The sequence below is a fragment of the Daktulosphaira vitifoliae genome, unplaced genomic scaffold, assembly GCF_025091365.1.
Source record: "Daktulosphaira vitifoliae isolate Bord-2020 unplaced genomic scaffold, ASM2509136v1 Scaffold_3, whole genome shotgun sequence".
Classification (NCBI taxonomy): Eukaryota; Metazoa; Arthropoda; class Insecta; order Hemiptera; family Phylloxeridae; genus Daktulosphaira; species Daktulosphaira vitifoliae.
This window is the reverse complement of record NW_026099574.1, coordinates 5,064,631-5,085,310: the sequence shown is the minus strand read 5'-3', so window position 1 is coordinate 5,085,310 and position 20,680 is coordinate 5,064,631. Positions and strand designations below refer to the sequence as shown.

Sequence of the window (20,680 nt, the reverse complement as noted above, 5' to 3'; positions counted from 1 at the left end):
AATACCTTGATATTCACAAAGGATTTTCACATTTTCTATTGTAGCATTGTTATAAAAATAAGGTACACAGTATATTATGTACTGTACATATAATTGTTCCTTTAATATGTTACGGTCACTTTCTTAGTGATTTATATACAAAGTATAATACAAATTAAAATGAAAGTTTTTTTTTACCGGAATGTATAATAAGGGATTATAGGTATAATTAGTTTTTCTATTACGCGAGAATAAAGGTGAACAATTTTAATTTTGAAAAATAACACATAATTATGATTGATAAGAAATTATATTTAAACACACTTTACAGTTAACAAACGAATTATTTTACAATAATTATCAAAAGCTAAACAAATAAAAATTTCTTACAAAGAAAAACAAATATCAAATTAGGGCCACTATCCTTTATTTAACATACTTAAAAATACAATGCTCTAAAATTGAGAATCAAAATTTATAATTTGATAAAAGTAATTCATCACAAAATTTAATTTTATATAGCACAAAGTATTATGTGCTTTCATTTCCATGCTTGTTTCAAAGCTTTTTGTGATGCAAGATTTTTTGTGACATAGGCACTAATCAAAAGCACAGTTGTAACAATAATGATAACCAAGTAATCAAAATCTTCTTTGAGCACATCAAAAGTTTTTGAAGGTGCGACTCTTGTATAAAAGAGATCTATAAAATAGTTTATTCAATAATTTAATTGTATAAATATATAAAAAGAATATTACCTAATCCATGCACAAAAACTAAACAAGTTGATTCCAAACTGCTAGGTGCAGTATAAATGCCATTTACACGCATTAAAGTTTTATTATAATTGATCATTGATTCAGTTGGGGTGGGGAGTTCAGGAATGTATGGAATAGCTCCTTCTTCTTTAGGTTCACCAAGAGGTCTACGGGGATCTAAGAATGCCCAAGGCATTTCTAATAAATGACCAGAAGTTGTAGCCACTAAAAATAGTAATAAATAAATGAAAGTAAATCTTATTTTATGTCGCTTAAATAAAAAATTATATTTACTCAATATATGTTTGCTTGTGATTCCCTTTTCCGTGATAGTTGGCTTCATGGCTTGTAAAAATCCAGGGAATATGTAAGCTTGTTTTTCAACAATTGGTGGAATCAGACTACCACCAACTGATGAGAATTCTAAAAGAAATTTAATGTTTATATTAACTACACATAATAAGATTAATGGCAATTAATTAAGTGTCCAGAGGGTAGTTCTGGACCTGCACTGTTTTCAGGGTTGACTAAAGCCATGAACCACCCAGACAATTGCATAAGGCAACAGATATTTAGAGATAGTAATTTTAATACTGGACATGCCTCTGAAGACCTTAATACCTGTAGAATTTGACATCTGATTGCCGTCATATAATTCATAAGATGCAATTTCGGTACGTCTATTTTTATCATTATAGTATGAACATAAAAGCCAATTCTCTGAGTGTACCAAATGTATTGGATAAGTTGCTCTTTTATGGACTACTGAGTAAACAATAATACCACTAACAGTGTCCAGTAAATGTAGGGTCAAAACACCTTAAAAAAATGTAAAATCGACATCTTTATTTTTTCAACAAATTTAAATAAAAACTACTTACTCTTATGAGTGGTATCAGGAGCTAAAGTTAAAATAGCAACCATATTTGGATTTATATACTTATACAATACACTTCGATCACTCATGACTCTTCCTTGGGAATGTACATGTTCAATTGCCTCTTTTGAACCAATGGCAATTACTTGAGTAGGTTTACTAAACTGTATTTTCCATACTTCATTAGACGTTAGACTCTACAATATTAATTAATTTACAATTAATTAAAAATAGAAAAAGGTCAAGTCATTTTAACAAATACTATTAGTAATCAATAAATTGTATTGAACATGATTAATACAAATGAAAGGTTTCTACAACACATAATAATAGAAATTTTAAAGTTCTTTTATGTTTTAAATTTTAAAAACTACTAACTTTTCCAGATATAGGTACGTTAACATTAAATCCTTGTAATACACCATTTATAGGATTTGCTGTGTATATATACACAGGAGAGGGTTTTGAAGATAATGGATTATTGTCAGGATATAAATGGGCAATATTAGTACTATCAAACAATATAAGGCAACGAATTGATTCTGTATTTAAAACTGAAAGAGGAACTGCTTGCACTACTCTATATGGAAGTTCTTTAACTTTATCTAAAAAAATGTATAAATAAAATTAATATACAAATTAAGAAATAATTTAGTTGTAAAATTATTATACTTCTACAGGTTGGGTTTTACTATTATAATTATTATTCGATTACATACTTTGGGATTCTCCATTAATTGGATTGAATGTGAAAATAACTGTATTTCCAGACTTCTACAAATAATAAAAAAAAAATCAATATTAGTCATTCATTTCTATTTTAAATAAATTACTAAATTATAATGGTGTGAATAAAAAAATAATAGATATAATTAATTAAATTTTATAGTTAAAAAATTGAAATCGTTCAACTTATAATTAAAATTATATTATGTAACTTTGGTTTGATCCAAAAATTTTAGGCATTAAAAAGTAGGGCAGCATAATTTGACTATAAAAAAATTTCAAAACAATTTTGTCTTTTCATTATAAGTACTGATAATAATTATCATTAAATAACAAGCAATTTATGCTAACTTTATTTTTCAACAATAGAGTACACATTGGTGGATATGATAAATGTTTTGAATTTCTTTGTAAATACATTGGTACAATTGGTGCATCACCTAGTGTATTAACATAAAATTCTCCAATATCATTTAACAATACAGACCATAGAATTTCACCATTTAAATTATCAATGCCAAAAACCTAAAAATAGTTATAAAAGATTTATTTTTATTTTTGAACGTGGAGAATTCATTTAGATTAGTTACCTTTCCAGCACTAGTTACTGCAACTATTATTTTGTGTAGGCCAAATTGATCTCTAACAAGATTATTTTTATTTCCTACTGTTTTTGATGGTGAATCTACTAGACCCAAAACTGTTGTAAGAATATTATATATTTGTTGTGACTGGCTATGTAAACGTCGAACAAACATACTAAATGGACTAGCTACAATAATTGAATTGTAAATAATAAAATATTACAAAAATTTAGTTCTAAGTTATTTTCACAAAAAAATTTTAAAAACAAAATTTCTAAATATTTAAAATACTAAATAATTAGAAAATTATAGCAGTTCAAATAATAAAAAATGAAATACTACTAAATCACACAGACAATTCTACAGAAATTTTTCATCACTCATGATCACTCACTTGATACATCATGATCCAAAAATGCTTGTAAAATATATTTATTATCAAATTTTATTATTTTATATATATTTCAATAAATTAAATTAGAATAGAAAATGCTTACAATCTTTGTTTCCAAATTCTTTTTCAATAGCAGCTTCAATGTCAGATACTGGTAAATCAACCATCTCTACACTTACAATATTAGTTAGTGATTCTTCTCTATGCCATTTTATTGAGCCTAAATAAAAAATTTTTTCAATATTTTAGTGTATTATAAAATGTTTAAAAATATTAATAGTTTACCTAAGTAAATATTAAAAATACAAATTTAACAATATACAGGATCATCAGAATTTATGAATCAAAAGATTTTTTTAATAAAGTAACAATATTGTTGAGAATTTTTTTTTTTTTTTAAATACATGTTTTTCTCAATTTATCAATCATAAAGTTCTTTTATATTCAACCCTTATATCTTATGAGGGTGATAACTTTATATTTTTGAATAACAAAATTACATAATTAACCAGCCTATTTAATAGAAAATGATCTAATTAAGAAAATAAATGATCAATAACAACTTTTGTGCTAGTATTTCAGAAGTTATTAATATTTATGTAACTAGGCTGGAGGATTGTCTAATAATAAAAGTAACAGCACCCTCACTTCACCTCTTATCTATAATTTATATTGTTAAATGGCTGGTTAATTATGCATTTTTGTTATTCAAAAATATAAAGTTAACAACCTCATAAGATATAAGGGATGAATATAAAAGAACTTTATGATTGATAAGTTGAGAAAAACATATATCTAAAAGTAACAAAAAAAGTTATTAATTTTTATTTTATTTCATTGAAAAATCTACTGTTTCATCATATTCTGATGTCTTTGTATATGTAATTTTTAATTTAAAACAAAAAAAATACTCAATAATGAAAAAAAGGAAAGAAATACTATACAAATATTTATGAACAATTATTTCTTTATTTAATTACCTGGAAGTTTTAATAGCATTAATGTTTGATCATCTGTAGTGATTAAAAGAACACAATTAACAGTATTAGCTTTACTTCGGCCACAGAAAGCTGATGAAATACTTGGGTTAACAATTTTTAGTAAATTAATTGATTCCTTTGAAGATAAACTTTCAATTAAAGTTGAATCTTCTAAAATTGCTCCTTCTGTTACAATTGTATTCTATAAAAATTTAACTAAATAAGTAATTTAATATAATATTATAGCTAGTTTTTATTTAGTACTAAATAAATTTTTTTTTTTTAATTATTTAGTATAAACATATTTAAAATACATTATTTGTATTTATAAATAATATATTGCAAATAGTATTTAATGCATGATATTTTTAATATTATTATTTATACATAATTATTATATTTATCTTAACGTCTTATTTGAAAAGCAATGCTTTTAAGGCGTTAAAGCATTACTAAAAGAACAATGATATCAAAACTCAGTACTTATGTACTGAGGCACGACATGTTTCTGAATCAACTAAGTAGGCCACCCTTAATTCAATATATATATATATTGTTGCAATTGAAGAATTTGCTACAAAAGATTTTTAAAGGTTTCTTATTTGTAAGATAGGTTTTTTTTTAAATTACTTAACAAATAAAGTATGTAAATGATTTTTTTAATAAATTAATGATTTATTTTTTTAAACATTACCCCTTTTTAGCAAACTTTTCAACTATACTTTTTTCAAAAAAAAATAATAATAACATAAAGCTTACTTGAGCAGGAGATGAAACTTGAAGTAAAATATGTCTATCAGCCATATAGGTGTAAATAAAAGGTGAAGCACCTCTGGATAAAGTTTGAGTATAAGCTTTGTTATCTTTGATAAATACAATTTTTTTAATATTATTATTTTTAATAATAAATGCTGGTATTGGACTACCAGGTATTGCTTTTATATTTTCACTGTGTTCATTAACAATTAACTGATCTTTAGTAGCTTTAGTCAAAGTTACAATACTTAATTCCCCTGATACACTCAGACAAGCTAAACTTCCAGTTGATAATGCACATCTAAAATAAATCCATTATAATTGCATTATAAATAGTTTTATTGAATAGATTTAATTAGATATTATACCTATCATATCCAGTAAACCAATGAACAGGATATGTATATGTACTTTTTCCTTTGGTTCCAGTTTCTAAATAGTAAGTATCTACACTAATTATATTATCAGATGTATAGACTTTATGAAGTAGTCCATTGAAAACAAACCAATACAACACATTTTCAGCTTCAATGCTCCATTCAAGGTTCAAATGCCCATCCTTAACATCCCAACCCCGTACTTTAATTATGTTTGTACCACTGACGGTGATAATTTTTGACTTTGTTGGATGTAAAAGTTGTATATTTCCATCTGGGCCTTTTTCTAAAATTTGTCGCCACACAATATCCCCTAAAAAAAATCTTACTGCAAAAACTGAGTTCAATAGAATATAATTGCAATTATTACCAGTATCTATAGTCATAGAAGCAACAACATTACTTTTAGTGGCTACATAAACACGTTTTGTTGTTGCATCAGTATCAATTGTAGAAAATTTTATTTCTCCAACATAGCTTTGTCTCCTATACAAATATACATATTCACAAAAATTAAAAAACAAAGTGAGATTTTAGTATACCAGTCAAATTTTCCCACTTGATCTTCATAAAGGCCATTAGCAACGTATAAAAATAAAAATAAAATATGAACACTTAAGGGTTTTATCACCATCATGCTTTATAAAAAATGTCTTCAATTTTTAATTAAACGGTTTGAACATAATAGTTATTTTAAATAAATATGTGTATATATATATATATATAATATACTTTATTAGTATATTAAGATGGACTAAACTATAGTTAACAATAAATATGACCCGTTGGAGCTATATAAAATAAGTTTGTAGTAATAATTTGTAATTTTGCAATAATGAAAAGCCGATTTACGCTTGGTTTATCTACCGATAATGTTAAAAATGTTACCCAGATTGATAACAAATTGTACACCAAAGAGAATAATTGTATTAAAATTTATATTAGAGGTTATGTATTGAAACCCGTGTTTTAAAAAACTTAACATTTATAAACATTCATTATCAGTATTTGGTGCAACGTGCAAATTTAAAAATTTATTCAATTTATAAAAATTTAATAATGCCATTTAAAGTTTAATAAATATGACATCCTCTGAAATATTAGAGGTAGCTATAGTATCTGATGGCACTACAGGTGCCTCAGTATGGGATTTTACCAATGGAACAATGCTTAAAACATACAGACATACTGCTTCTATAGGTCAAAATGGATTGAGTTTATTAGGGACAGATTACCTTTTAGCTGCAGACAAAGGACCATTAATACATACCTGGCCTATTAATAGTCAAGAAAAAACACATCAAGTCCGTATGTTGTGTGCAGGAAAAATAAATGCTTTGGCAACTAGTCCTGATGGTCTTTATATTGCTGTTGCCATTGCTGAAAAACTTCAAGTTTGGATGGTGAGTTATGATTTTTTGCTGTTTATATATTTAGAATTACTACATATATTCTTTTTTAGGCATGTTCTGGTAAAATGTTATCAACTGTATGTCAACATTTTCAACCTATTACTATTATTAAATGGTCGCCAGATGGATCTTATTTAGTTACCGGTTTGTATTCTCGTTAAATGTATTTATTATAGGTTAATCTTGAATTTTTTGCATCATTTCAAAAGGTGGTGAGGATGGTTTAGTATGTGTTTGGGAATTAGGAAGATTAATTAGTATTTCTCAATCTTGCATGCCACAAGTCTTTCATTTGGGTGATCAAACAGATCAATCTGCACCTAAATTCACTTATTCTGATCATTCTGTACGAATTACTGGAATTTATATTGGTAATTCTTCTAGATGTATAAGATTGTTTACAACATCAGTTGATAAAACATGTAAAGTAAGAAATCAACCTTTTTTAAATGTAAACATATAATAATTAATAATTTTTTTCAGATTTACGATCTATCCATAGGTATAATGTTACTTTCAATAGCATTTGATACTGTTCCATCGAGTCTGACAGTAGATTCTGTTGAAACATCTGTATATATTGGTACAAATACTGGCCCTATTCGTTCATTTGATCTAACTTCTCCTCCAAGAACTCGAGAATGTTATTTATCCGATAAAGAATGTGGAATAAAATTTATTGGGCATTCAAAAGCTGTGTGTGCATTGAGTGTATCTTTGTTTTGTGATTTGTTAGTGTCAGGTTCAACAGATTGTACTGTCAGAACATGGCATATAGCAAGTCGCCAATGTTTACGTACAATTCAATTTAAAGGGCCAATTATTAATATGTTCTTAGTTTTAACACCTCGACAATTAACTGCTAATGAGTTAGATCCTAATGTTATTTTAAGAAGTTTTAAAAAAAGTGACGAAGAAGAGAAAAATAGTAACAATATTGAAGTGTATTGTAAAAATGATTTGTATGATGAAGATGATGAAATGCCAAATATTAAAGTTGACTCTACTTTGCGAGAAGAGCTAAATAAATTAACAGCAATAAATGCTAAATTATATGAATTTGCTCTTAATTCAATTTTAAATAATGAAGAAAATAAAATTAGTGAGGTAAATAGTTTGAATTTTTTTACAAATACCATTAAACCTTAATAGTAATAATAATATGTGATTTTTAGGATATTGATTTAAATAGTTTTTCACCAGTTGGTCTAGGAGATTCAAATGAGCAAAATGATAATCACATAGATCCAAATGAAGATGATTTAGTGGAATCAGTAGAATCACCTCCTAAAAAGAAAAGAGCTAGAAGAAAAAACAAAAAAAACAAAGATAACATTACTGTGTATAAATATTCATAGAGTAAATTACTTGATTGTTTGTTAAAAAGTAAATAAATGATTTTGAATAAAATTTTTTTATTTTAAAAATTAAAAAATTACAGTTTCCAAATAAAAGGAAAAACTTAACATTAGTTAATTTAATAGAGTATAAATTGAAAAATTTAACATAATTATAGTAGTTTGATATTTACAATTATGGTGTTACAGTAAAATACACACATTCATAAAAAAATGAATAATAATAAATTATTTTTAAATAATGACATAATCATTTTTAATTAATTTTTGTAAAAAAAAAATAGAATGATTCTTGTTATTTGAATAAAATTAATTAAATTGTTGTAAATAGACAAATTAAAATTTATAAACAATTGCGATTATAAACTGTAATAAATAGTAACTAATGAAATATAAATAATAAAATGTTTGCTTTATAACACGCATGTAAAATTTATAAAAATTTTCTAAATTAGATTATTTAATAATCTGACTATATTAAACATTTGAAAATGATAGAATAATTTGAGTTGATACTCTTATTTATTATTTACCAGTGTCACAAAGTATCAACTACACCTGGTCGATACTTATCTAAGTTCCATCCTCTAAAATACTTTCTGAGGCACTCATTGAAATAACGTTCCATAAAGTCCATCATTAGTTTACATTTAACATCATTAGACTGCTGGCGTTAAAAAAAATATTTAAAACAAAAATTATAAAGAAATAATATATTTTTCATTAATCTAAAAACTTAGGTGATCAACCAACCAAGTTCTGCGTCTAATACAATTAATGAATTAAATTTATCAAATAAGAATTTTTTATAAATTTGTGTTTGAAGTACCTGAGAAATATGGCGAAATGTACTGAATACCAGACGAAAGTCTCTAACAACAGCTTGGACGTTTTCGTATTTTTTATTGATCATTTTACAACGAATAGGCTCGAACAGTTGTATTCTTACAACGTTTTGATAAGTCGTTTCCTTAAAATATTATACTTTTACGTTATATTATCATAACAACGATAATTATTGAATATGTAATTAATTCTATTTCATTTCTACACGTTTAAATACATAAAAATAAATTTTTGTTAATTTTAATTAGGCAAGCATCACAAAATTGATAAAAATTAATCATTATTTATAGAATCGATATGCAAAGTTAAAAGACTGTTTTATTTTTTTAAAAGAGAAAAAACTTCTGAAATACTTATTTAATAAACAATTCATTAATAGTCTTGCCTCATTAAAAAAAAAAAAAAAAATTGTTTTTACCAAAAATGAAATTCTGGATGTACTCGTTTAAAAAATTACTCACAAATAGTTCCGGTTCTCTATGGAATTCATCTTTAGGAATATCTTGCATTTCCCTTATCATTTTTTGAAATTTATACCGGACCTTTTTATCGACTTCTCTGGCCAAAAAGTTCCACATGCGATCGGTATCATCCGGCAACGGACCGCAAATACTATCTCGATCTGACATACGTTCAAACGTTGGACGTAAGCTGACCAAACCCTCTTCGCTTTCGTTTGACGTGTTGCTACTGTCCGTCGACCGAGTAGCTATCATGGCGTTATTGACCAATTGTTTGGCGTCTTTTTGCGCTTCAAGCCACTTTTTCTCGTCATCTTCTTTGACTTCGATGAGTTTAGCTTCGGGTTTGGGCTGTGGATTTGCCACTGCTGCGAATTGAGCGGACGGAAACGGTCCATTATGTACGGGTTGGTACGCTGGTTTTTGATAGGTATTGGGCCACGAATTTGGCGGCTGCTGTTGCATGTACTGACAGTATTGCGGTTGGTTGACACGAACTTGATTGGCGTACTGTTGGTAAGGTGCCGGCTGATACGGCGGCCGATATTGCATTTGACTGTACGGCGGCCTGTTCATTTGCAACAGAGGTGGTGGCGGAGGTGCTGGATTTGGCGTGGCTTGAAATTGACTGGGATAACCATAACCGTTTATATAATTCTGATTGTTGCTGAAACCATTGTAGTTCATGTATTGTTGGTTGGACGCGTTGAAATCAACGGTAGTAGGAGGTAAAGTCGGAGGGAAAGTGGTCGACTGTTGAGATGCAGACAGCACAAGTGGAATCATTGGATTATGAATATTGTTGTGTCCGGTACTGTTTTCAGTCTTGTCGACAGGAATAATTTTCTTCAGCTGGGTAATGGTAGACAACGCCTTGTTCAGCATACGGTCTCCACTCTTGCCTTTTACTTTTAATGTGCTATTTAAAGGGTCTTTAGCACGACAGTGTACGTTTATGTCGTCGATCAACTGTTCCATAATCTTGTAAGAGTATTTCCACCAGTGCTTGTCCACTTTTGCATTCATCGCGAACATGTCGATCATAGTGATACTGAAATTTATGAATACAGCCACCAGCGTGTGAACATTTCCCTTGTCTACACGTCCTGTATCCATGGACGCCAATAACTGCTTGACGATATTGTTGGAATCAACAGTTTGCACCCACATAGGTAGATCGCGATTTACGTCCAAGGCGTCATCCACCGCCTTACAACCCATCCATAGGAGTCGCTTGGTTTCTTCAAAACAATTAGATATTGAATTGTTTTCTAAATCAAACAGCAACGATGACGGTGATCGACTTAGAGACGGTTTGGAAGACACGGATGATGCGCTGAAATTGACAAAAAAATACATTTAATTACAATACAAAGGTCTTATTGAACGAAATCATCAGCAATGTTATGAAAGACTCTTGTAGATTTCGGTTGTGGGATAGTAACATCAATTACTGTGCTGTTCTCTTGCTCGGCAATCGGATCGAGCTGAAGTACCGCTGTACATTAGACGTCATATAAAAAACATATTTTATGATTATAAGTACTAACATAAAAAAAAAAAAATCATTAATGCACGGAAAAGTATTATTTTTATCACTCGTAATATATATATATATATATTTTAGTTCCAAAAAGTAAATTAATAGGAAATTTCGAAAACGTTTCTGGTTTTTATTATTAATTATCATTTCAATATTGTCGTTTACTATCAAAAGATAATTACTAAAATCATACCTGCTTATATTCTTATAACTCTTGTGACTGCCCGTAGGCGGGACGTTGTTGTTCTTGTATGACACTGGACGGTTAGCCCGACACTTAATGGATTTTTTGGGTTTTTTACTATTGGTTGCACATTGCATCAATTTTATATAACCATTTAATGAACAATAATCAGATCTGTTTTTGCCGGTTAACTCATCTTCTGGATTCGATAACATCAGTCGATTGTAAATGTTCATCATAAATTCAAGTCTAGCTCTCATGTCGGATGAAACAACATTCATGTTGAATTTTGTCATAACTAAACGTTCAGGAAAACGGTTTGATATTCCTTATAATTAAAAGATAAAAGATAATTGTAAGTTAAAATAATACTTATGATTAAAAGTTTAATTAATTGTTTCGTAATTTTACATAAGATATTATTTGTTAACAAATGAATACGAAAACGTTAATAAATAGTTTTAATTATAAATAAGACATAAAATGTATAATGCTTAGCGTTTCATTATACGCGTTATTAAGTTTTTTTCGAGATAATATATTGTATTAAAAGGCTAAACAGTAACATATGATCGTCATAGTATTGGTGCCTACAGATAAGGATTTTATTTTGACATTAACGTAGACATAACAATTATAAACATTGCCTTCCTGTGAAAATGATACACATGGAATTTCTATATAAAATTATTACTTACAAATGGTGGAGATATTATTTGATGAGCCGTCAATCTTGTAGATTAATTTAAATAATAATGTATGTTGATGGGTCCGTGACAGCGAGAGAAATGAAAAAGACAAATCCACGGATGTGTGACACCTGATCGTCTGGTGAGGATGATGCCCTTTAAATTCTACAAGTGGTTTATTGTGTTCAATGAAAAAACAATCGATGAATCTCAAAGACGTTTTAAAATATCATTCTCAACCAAAACAAAACGAAAAACACTGATCAAGTGTTGTCTTTACTCCTTAGACAAGAGATTTAAAAAATTGTGAATTTCGTATCACTTAATGGTAGTAATGGTCAACATTAACCAAACATTTTACTTTATTTGATTCAATTTTGTTTTTTTTATTTATTTTGAGTTATTATTCTAAGAAATACCATTAAAAAAGTAATAATCTAATTACACAAATTTGTTTGTAATCAGGGGCGATTTGAAAAATACCTTTTTCATAGGGGTCTGTGGGGAGTGTCACAACCCCCAAACGTTTATTCAAGTCATTCGTCGTTGGTATTTTCAGAATATTTGTGTACTCTTTTACTTATTGATATAATTTAGTTGACAAATTTATTACCAATAGCTCGTAAATCTTACTCCACAACCCCTAAAAATTATCTTTAGGATCGCCCCCCTTTGTAATTATTATTTGAGCTGCAACTTTAAAGTTAATTTCAATAAATATTTATACATCTTATTTATGCAAATGAAATAAATTATAAGGTTTTCAATTTTAAATTAAAATTAATATACAAATTAAATGTTTGTGTTGGTACATACGATTTTCATTATATATATATATATATATATATATATATTTTTTTTTTTATCATCTATATCGTTGGCCATCGGCCGCTTTTGTGTTCCTTAAGTAGTAATCGTTGCACTATGCGTAATAAAAATAAAAACCAATTGTGACAAAAGTTAATTAGCATTAAATTAATTAATTATTCAATTTACATAACCACCCTAATCATATGATAAAACAGTAAAAAAATATTGTTACAGTATACAATAATGTTAAGATCTGCCCATTTGTATATAAATCGATAATTTCGATTATATTATCAACTGCAAGGAAATATAAAAATTTGATTTGAAAAAAATATTACCAGTTTATAGTCAACAAATATTTGTATTCGTTAAAAAAAATGGTTAAATTACTTTATATTTTTTTAGTTGATCGTAAAAAGTTCCAAGAAATTTTTTCTAAAATATCATTTTTTTCTAGGTATCCATTTTTATATTAGAAAGTGAATGAAAAAAAGTGCCGTATTTTATTTTATTCAACTTTATTATTTTGCGTTAACAGCAATTAAGTAGTATTGAATATTAAAGAGTGGCATGGATCATTGATTTTTTATGCACACCAGGTGTTCCGAGTATTAAAGTAGAATATGAGGAAATTTATAACTATAATGACTTAAAATAATAATTATTATTAGTTATTTATAAATTAAACGGTAGATATTCTCTCCTCTACACTACCAAATATGCTGTACAAATTAGTGCCAGGAGTTAGTTATTAATTTCAGGTAGTAATTCCGAAACATTTTGTTGTTATGTAAAAACTACTTAAACAGTAAGTAGATCAATTTTTTTTTGTTGTGAATACAAAGAATTAATTTGTCCCAGTCCCCTCAGTTGCATAATTATGTCAAGTAAAAAATTTACTTGATCGCTATTTTATTACCGTTCAATTGCATTTAGTGGGGACGTTTGTAATTGTGTGTATTTGGATTGAAAACGTTCACAGGATAAACACAATAATAATGATGATAATAAAAGCGCAAAGTAAACGCTATACATAATATATATTTATATACGCGCGTATTTTACACGGTTGCGGTGGGGGTGGACGACTCATGGTGGCGGCAGCGTTGACGGCCAATTGGCCTAATTGGTTTTCCGGATGCGCCGCATTTAACGCCGCAAAACGCCATCGCGAGATCACGGCAACATTACTGTGGCCGGTCTTTGCGCTCTCGTCCCATACAGATTTGCAGCCGTCTCGGTGTCTCCGTGTTGTGCCAGTGCAAATGCTACACGCCACCGTCACGATGTTTACGTCCACCGTCGTCAGCTGGTGTTTCGTGGCGCTGATCACCATCATGTTCAACGTTCATAATGGTAAGTGCATGGGTGCAGGCCTCTGGTACTGCAAGTGACCGCCATACGGGGACAGTAGTAATGTGCGCGCACCAGTTTGAAACACCACCTAAACTTTTAAATGTTGGACCTCAATGGGCATTAGCAAAACTGTCGAAAAAGTGTTATTTTTAAATAGGCCACAATATGGCCACCAGCCAACACAACTTAGGTTCCTGTAGTTCGTGTACTGTAAAATTGGCGTCTTGCAAAATGAACATCGTAAACGTATAGTTTTTTTTTGTTTAAAGGTAAAATTGTAACATTTTAGGAAAACTGTAAAAAAAACATTGAGAATGTAACTTATAAAGCAGCGCTAATTGCGAAGTAAAAGATCTCAACTAATGTTATTATAATAAATATGATAGTCTCATAAATAATTAAATAACGAAAAGTTTGCTAGGGTCAAAACAGATATGTGCTTTCAAGACTCCATAGCTGGAAAATTGTAAGAAATTTCGTTGGAGAAAAACAATCAAATATTTAAAAAATAGATATATTTTCTGCTATAAATTGCCTTAAATAGCCTTTAGTCATTATAAGCTTTCGCAACTCTTTATTGTTTAGGACTGCAATGTTAAGAGTCTCTCGATAGTGTTTCTTATTTCCCTATACGCATTTTTTTATATACATTTATAATACTAGCTTTTAATTTTATATTGAAAGTAGTGTTATAGATTTGAGTAATTTGATTATTTGATCAATTTCCCCATCATCGTGATAAACTAACATTAAAATTGAAAATGCCTTAAAAAATATTATTTCTAATTTTTAATAAACGTCTGAAATATCGTATTAGCGTGTATCGTAAACCTTATACGACGATTGTCTGTTAATTTCTTACTTAAACTTTTTACAACATTATATCTACTGATATTAAAATCCTAAACGCGTAAAAACTATAACAATTTTTTTCAATAATGTTCAAGCTATGTAAGCATAGATGCAGTTGAAATGAAATTTCTGGCGATACTAAACAAATTTTTCTACACGGGTCAGGTTTCTGATATTATTTCAAAATATAACTTATGATTTCATACAGTTTTACATACAAAATGATAGGTCCGGTTTCAAAAACACATTTTTCTATCTATAATTTGATATTCGGCCAACGCCCAAAGTATTTTTTGGTAAATGATCAATTTTCTAACCTAAGCGTAGTTCCATTCAGTACACATTCCATAAATATTTATAAAATCTCAAATGTTTAAAATACTTATAAATTTTAAAGAAATAAATGAAAAATAATTATTAATCAATGTAAACAATTTCCAAACTATTCTGGTTTATTGGCATATATTTAATTAGAAAATATTGTTTGAGGTGAGAGAAAAGGGCATTTTATTTATAAAACAATTTAATTTATATTTAAAAATTAGATAACAAATTTTGAAGTTGCTTTTAATTGAATTTAAATATTTAATAAAGACGAAAACAATGTTGTATTTCATTTTTTTATTTAGTCTTAATACATTTTTTGAAAACAAATAATTATTTTGACAAAGGGAACGATAACGAAGCACTTTATGTACTTTGTGTCAAACATTTTATGTGATTCGAAAAAATATTTCCAGAAGTGAACTTGAATTGCACACTGCTTTGTGTTTCATCTCGAATAGTTTATTTTCCATTGTGAAAGATATATTGAAATTTAACTCTTGAAACGGTACTAAATAAACGATTGAAATTATTTTTACTTATAATCATTCAGTTAGTTATTAATTAATTTTATAGTTATATTTTACGACAGGGTGACATTTGATAAATTTCAATTATACTAACAAGTGTTTGGTGAATATTTATGGTTTATTTTTGTTCACAGTGGAAAGCATCAAGTGCTATGTGTGTAATACCCACAACGATACGAATTGCGCTAAAGAAATACTTCCTGACAGTTTTAAAGTTGATTGTTATTCATTACCTATAGAAGAAAATCAGTTAAAAAATTATACTATGTGCAGAAAATCTATACAATCGATTGAACATCGGGTGAACGGATGTAAGTTAAATAATCTTACAATAAAAAAATTAATTAATAAGTTTTACTATATAAATGTTATAATGGTAACACTAGTAAAATCCTATAGTAAAAATTTAAATTTTTACTTGAAACTTTACTTTTTTTTATTAAATGACATCTCGCTTGGAACTTTTATTTTAAATCTAGTTAAAAGAAATTATAGGATTTTGATTACACGCCAAAAATATTAATTTTACAATAAAATCACATTTATTTTAACCATATGAAAATATTTCTGTGTAAGTCATATATTATTAAATAACAAGTTGTGTATCAAGTTAACGATGAGCTTTGTGTAATTACTTAAATAAAATACCAAAATAATATTACTAAAAATTTATTTTATACTTAAATAATTATAATATTGATCAATCATTTTCATGATATAGTTTGGTTTAGTATAAAAAACGTGTATAACTCAATTATAAACGCTTTCGAAATGAATTGGTATACATTCAGAAATTTTTAAAAGTAAATCATGCATACAATCTTTTGCTTAACACTTTAAAATAAAGATTAAATCAAGTTAACGAAAAAATTAGTTAATACTTGTTGTTAAATAGATGCTGCATTCATATGCTCATTTTGAGCTGTTTAAAACTAATAGTTCTATTTTAGGAATTATTTTTGATTATAATTTAGACAATCTATAATAATAATTAGAATTAAAATTATTAGTTTTATAACAGTTATATCTGAACAAAAGTTTTAAACTATATAAATTGATATGAAATGAAAAAATTGACTTGAAAGTTAAAATAAATACTCGTAACTAATATTTCAAAATGTTTGACATTAAAAAAAATATTATTAAAAAATAACCAAAATCCTAAAAGGTAAAAACGTTTATGTTTACTATTTGTGTAATGATGTTAATTAAAATATGTAAAACGAATAAGTACATTGAATTTGAACTTGTAAACCGTGAAGCTTTCCAGTCACGTGCTAGTGGTGTCCAAAATGTACACTTGTTACCAACATAAATTTTTTTTTACAGTGAAGGCGGATAAAAATCGTATCATCAGAACATGTGCTTGGGATGACTCAATGTATAAGAATAAATGTTACCACAGATCAGGATTCGGAGGAAAGTCAGACGTGTGCAGTTGTTCGGTAGATTACTGTAACTTGGCGGAGAAAAAATCGGTTACTGTCTATGTTATGGTCACGATAGTTTCGTTGGCTATTTTTATCACGTAGAATATGTTTTTCACTCATTTCATAGTGTTGTATTAAACTACCGATTTTTATTTTATGTAGTGTATTGATTTAAAAATAAACTAATGCGTTTTATAGGACTACTTAAAATATTCTACACAAAATAATAAGTTGAATGACCTTTTTTTTGTTTTTTTTTTTGTGCTGTTAAAAAGATTTTGTTTTATGATGTATATTTTTTTTTTTGTACCATTAAACACTTTTAGATAACGTTTTTGTGTAACAATTTATAGTATAGCACCTACAAAAAAGATTCATTAACTGTATCATTTTCCATTCCAATTCTAAAATTTCATTACATACTTTTCAAGTTAATTAGTCTGCAAAATATCTTTAAATTGTGTTTGGAACATATTTATAGTTTTCATGTTTGATGTATTTATATGAAATTGTGCGATGAATGTTTTAGCGAGAAGGCAAATAAATGGAAAAGCCTGTATGGTTTTCATGTTAGAAGGTTTAACCACGCCCCAAAAACCAATTACTTAAAAGTTGATTAAAAAATTGTTCGTATTGTTTAAAAAAATGTTAAAATATACCACGACATTTAAATTACGTGAAAATTAGTATTTTTAATAGAAATTTAAAGCAATATACATATGTATATAATATTATTGTAACATTATTTGTTATAATATCATAATTAAAAAGAAATAAGAAATGTCATCAGGGATATCTTAGCGACAAAAATATATTGTTGCGGTAATTTTTAAATAGGCTTATAAAAGATAAAATTATATATTGTGGTATAACATGATGGGATACTGGATTTCCTCCAAATCGTGGTCGTAAACCGTCTCCTAGAGTATATATGTCATGTCAACTCTAATCGTGGGATTTCCGTAACTTTCATCATCTGGGAACTATAAAGCCGCGAGGCTTTATTGACAAATTAGTCTAGTGTTCCGGTATGGTCTAATAATCCAGTTTCTACAAGTTACAGTGTCACCATTAATTTAGATATGTATAAATGTTTATTAAAATTATATCTGTAAAAATTTATTTGATAATTGTTTGTGTTATACTTATTTGAAATATTAATTTTATATCTAATAAGTCAAGTAAGTGTTGTTATTTATTTCGACTATCTGTGTTTACGGCTTCAACCAGAAGCAATAATGACTAGGGTTCTCAGGACTAAGCCCAAGAACAAATAAGAATTACTTACGAATCAAATATTTGGTCCGTAATAATATCACTTACTTAATTGAAAAAAATTATACTTATTGCTATTACATAGTAAGTGTATACACGCAATTATTTTTTTTCAAATACCATTTAATAGTTTTTAATATCGATAATCTGAAGCACTTGCCCTTGGAGTTTATTTAATTAGATAAATGCTGATTTGTACTCAACATAAACATATGTTGACTAGGTCATTAAAATAAGTGCTAATGATATAAATAAAAATCTTTTAATATTAATCATTATATTTAGTTCATTAGCTCTATTGCTATAAGACATGCGTCGGGTTCAATATTTTTATTTTTGTTACGTCGCCATTACATATGTGCTATTAATGTTTACACGCAATTGCATAAATATCAAAGTAGGTAATTTTATGTCTATTTTTATAGCAAGATATGGTATTGAAAAGTTCCTTATGCTCAGTAAATTGGTTGGTTAAAATCTAACTAGGTAACAACATTAGCAGGACGATTCTCGTAAACCATTAAGCATCATGTACTTAAATAATTCTATTCGATTAGTACAATAAAACTCATGTATTTTGTCAAAATTTACAAATAATAATAACTATTATTAGCAATTATTACATATAAACATAGACTATGTCATAACTTGTTCGTTGATTCTATTTCTGTATTTAAGAGATTAATTATAACAATAAATTAGTCTGAAATTTATATTTTATAATATGATGGCAGACATAATAAAGGAATTAATTTATATAAATATCAACATATAAGTTAGGGCGGATCCTAAAAATGGATTTTTTTTTAAATTTTATCACTGATAAATCCTAAATTTTTTTAGTGCTTATAAAAACGAATTATATACCATTTGAGGTTAATATGACAAAGTTAATACAGCCTTCGTAGTTAGTTAGTTGAACTTTTCATTATAAATATTCATGTACAATTATAATCCACTTGCAAATTTGAACTAATTTTGACACTCATATCAAACTTGTCCTTAGATTTTTTTAGCTCTTAATTTTTGAGTTTATGGACTGAAATTAAATTAAATATATTGAAATGGGGCTTATGTTTAAGCTATCTCCCCATAAATTATCTATTCATCTGTATAAAACCTTAAATTTGTAGAAGGTCGCCTAAAATCGATTATGCACTCCAGTAATTATTTTTTAAACTAGTAAACTAAAACTAAAAAAATAATAATTATTATTTCATAGTTAATAAATGGAGCTTAATAAATCAATAAAAAATAAATAATTTTTAGGTCCATTCTTTATCTCTTTTAAGGGTGTAAAATTATTTTAAATGTCAACACACATATTTAAATCAATTACCAAAAATGATCAAAAAGAAAATGATTTTTTATTCAAAAAAATGACTGATCAATACTAACTTTTGGACTAGTATTTTGGAATTTATTAGCATTTTTATACTAAGGAGAGTAAAAGAATACAGTCGAGAAATGTTTATTGATAAAAATAGTTATATCCGATCACTAGTTTAGTAAAGCAATAAATCAAAAACAATTTGGCGATAAATTAATTAATTATTCTAATAATACCAATAATTTTAGTTCACTATATACCATTTGAGCGATATTTTTGAACAACCGTTGTTTGCAGATAGAATAAAATATTAAAAAAACGGCTACAAATTCATTGTAGCCGTTTTAGTTTATTACATAAGACAACCAAACTCCATTAAAAAACCAACTAGTATTATAGTTCAGGGTAGATAATTTTACTATTATTATTGACTTTAAATTTTATTATTGTTCTTTTAATGACGATTAATAAGTGTACTCTTTAAGATTAATTGGAAGTTATATATATAGTATTGAAAATAGTTCCCTCTGAGTTTTTTGTCATTCTAAATACTTAAACCAAAATAATTTTTTATATGAATTTTTCAAACAATGATGAATTTTTTAGGTGAACTAAAAAATGTTTCATTTATGTATGAATTATTCTATTAAATATTAATAAAATAAGTTTTAGATAACTATAAAAGATATAAATTCAAACTTTTATCATTTTTAAATACTGCACGATTGACTTGTATGCATAAAACTTTGATTAGGATGAAATATAATTATTATTTAATATTATTATTTTATTGAATAATTTTGTAAATACTTAAATTAGAAATTAATATTATACTAATAATCTTTTCAA

General features: G+C 27.3%; 4 protein-coding genes across 6 annotated transcripts; 2 read left to right on the top strand and 2 right to left on the bottom strand.

Moving 5' to 3' along the window:
- Positions 1-270: 270 nt before the first annotated feature.
- Positions 271-6,238, bottom strand: LOC126900943 (ER membrane protein complex subunit 1). Of its 2 annotated transcripts, XM_050676980.1 has the most exons (16): positions 5,974-6,238; positions 5,802-5,917; positions 5,423-5,744; positions 5,058-5,355; positions 4,299-4,500; positions 3,422-3,538; positions 3,319-3,342; positions 2,931-3,112; positions 2,692-2,865; positions 2,334-2,388; positions 1,993-2,219; positions 1,619-1,811; positions 1,359-1,556; positions 1,032-1,160; positions 738-962; positions 271-681 (listed from the first exon to the last, which is right to left on the bottom strand). In XM_050676980.1, exons 1-16 carry the CDS (start codon positions 6,066-6,068, stop codon positions 521-523), a joined length of 2,718 nt encoding a protein of 905 aa, XP_050532937.1. In that variant the 5' UTR covers positions 6,069-6,238; the 3' UTR covers positions 271-520. The 2 variants fall into 2 exon arrangements, with proteins under 2 accessions (XP_050532937.1, XP_050532938.1); XM_050676981.1 differs by lacking the exon at positions 3,319-3,342 and having other exon boundaries at positions 5,974-6,236.
- Positions 6,239-6,416: 178 nt separating this feature from the next.
- Positions 6,417-8,254, top strand: LOC126901249 (WD repeat-containing protein 18). The gene is made up of 5 exons (XM_050677609.1): positions 6,417-6,834; positions 6,894-6,987; positions 7,053-7,270; positions 7,327-7,950; positions 8,019-8,254. Exons 1-5 carry the CDS (start codon positions 6,514-6,516, stop codon positions 8,199-8,201), a joined length of 1,440 nt encoding a protein of 479 aa, XP_050533566.1. The 5' UTR covers positions 6,417-6,513; the 3' UTR covers positions 8,202-8,254.
- A 315-nt stretch (positions 8,255-8,569) lies between these two features.
- LOC126901828 (uncharacterized) lies at positions 8,570-12,082 on the bottom strand. Of its 2 annotated transcripts, none has more exons than XM_050678638.1 (5): positions 11,934-12,082; positions 11,245-11,563; positions 9,509-10,844; positions 9,031-9,171; positions 8,570-8,868 (listed from the first exon to the last, which is right to left on the bottom strand). In XM_050678638.1, exons 2-5 carry the CDS (start codon positions 11,529-11,531, stop codon positions 8,740-8,742), a joined length of 1,893 nt encoding a protein of 630 aa, XP_050534595.1. In that variant the 5' UTR covers positions 11,532-11,563; positions 11,934-12,082; the 3' UTR covers positions 8,570-8,739. The 2 variants fall into 2 exon arrangements, with proteins under 2 accessions (XP_050534595.1, XP_050534596.1); XM_050678639.1 differs by having other exon boundaries at positions 8,570-8,865.
- A 1,791-nt stretch (positions 12,083-13,873) lies between these two features.
- Positions 13,874-18,407, top strand: LOC126900698 (uncharacterized). The gene is made up of 3 exons (XM_050676607.1): positions 13,874-14,090; positions 15,931-16,107; positions 17,126-18,407. The coding sequence occupies exons 1-3, from the start codon at positions 14,000-14,002 to the stop codon at positions 17,326-17,328; spliced, it is 471 nt and encodes a 156-aa protein (XP_050532564.1). The 5' UTR covers positions 13,874-13,999; the 3' UTR covers positions 17,329-18,407.
- The last annotated feature ends 2,273 nt before the right edge of the window (positions 18,408-20,680 follow it).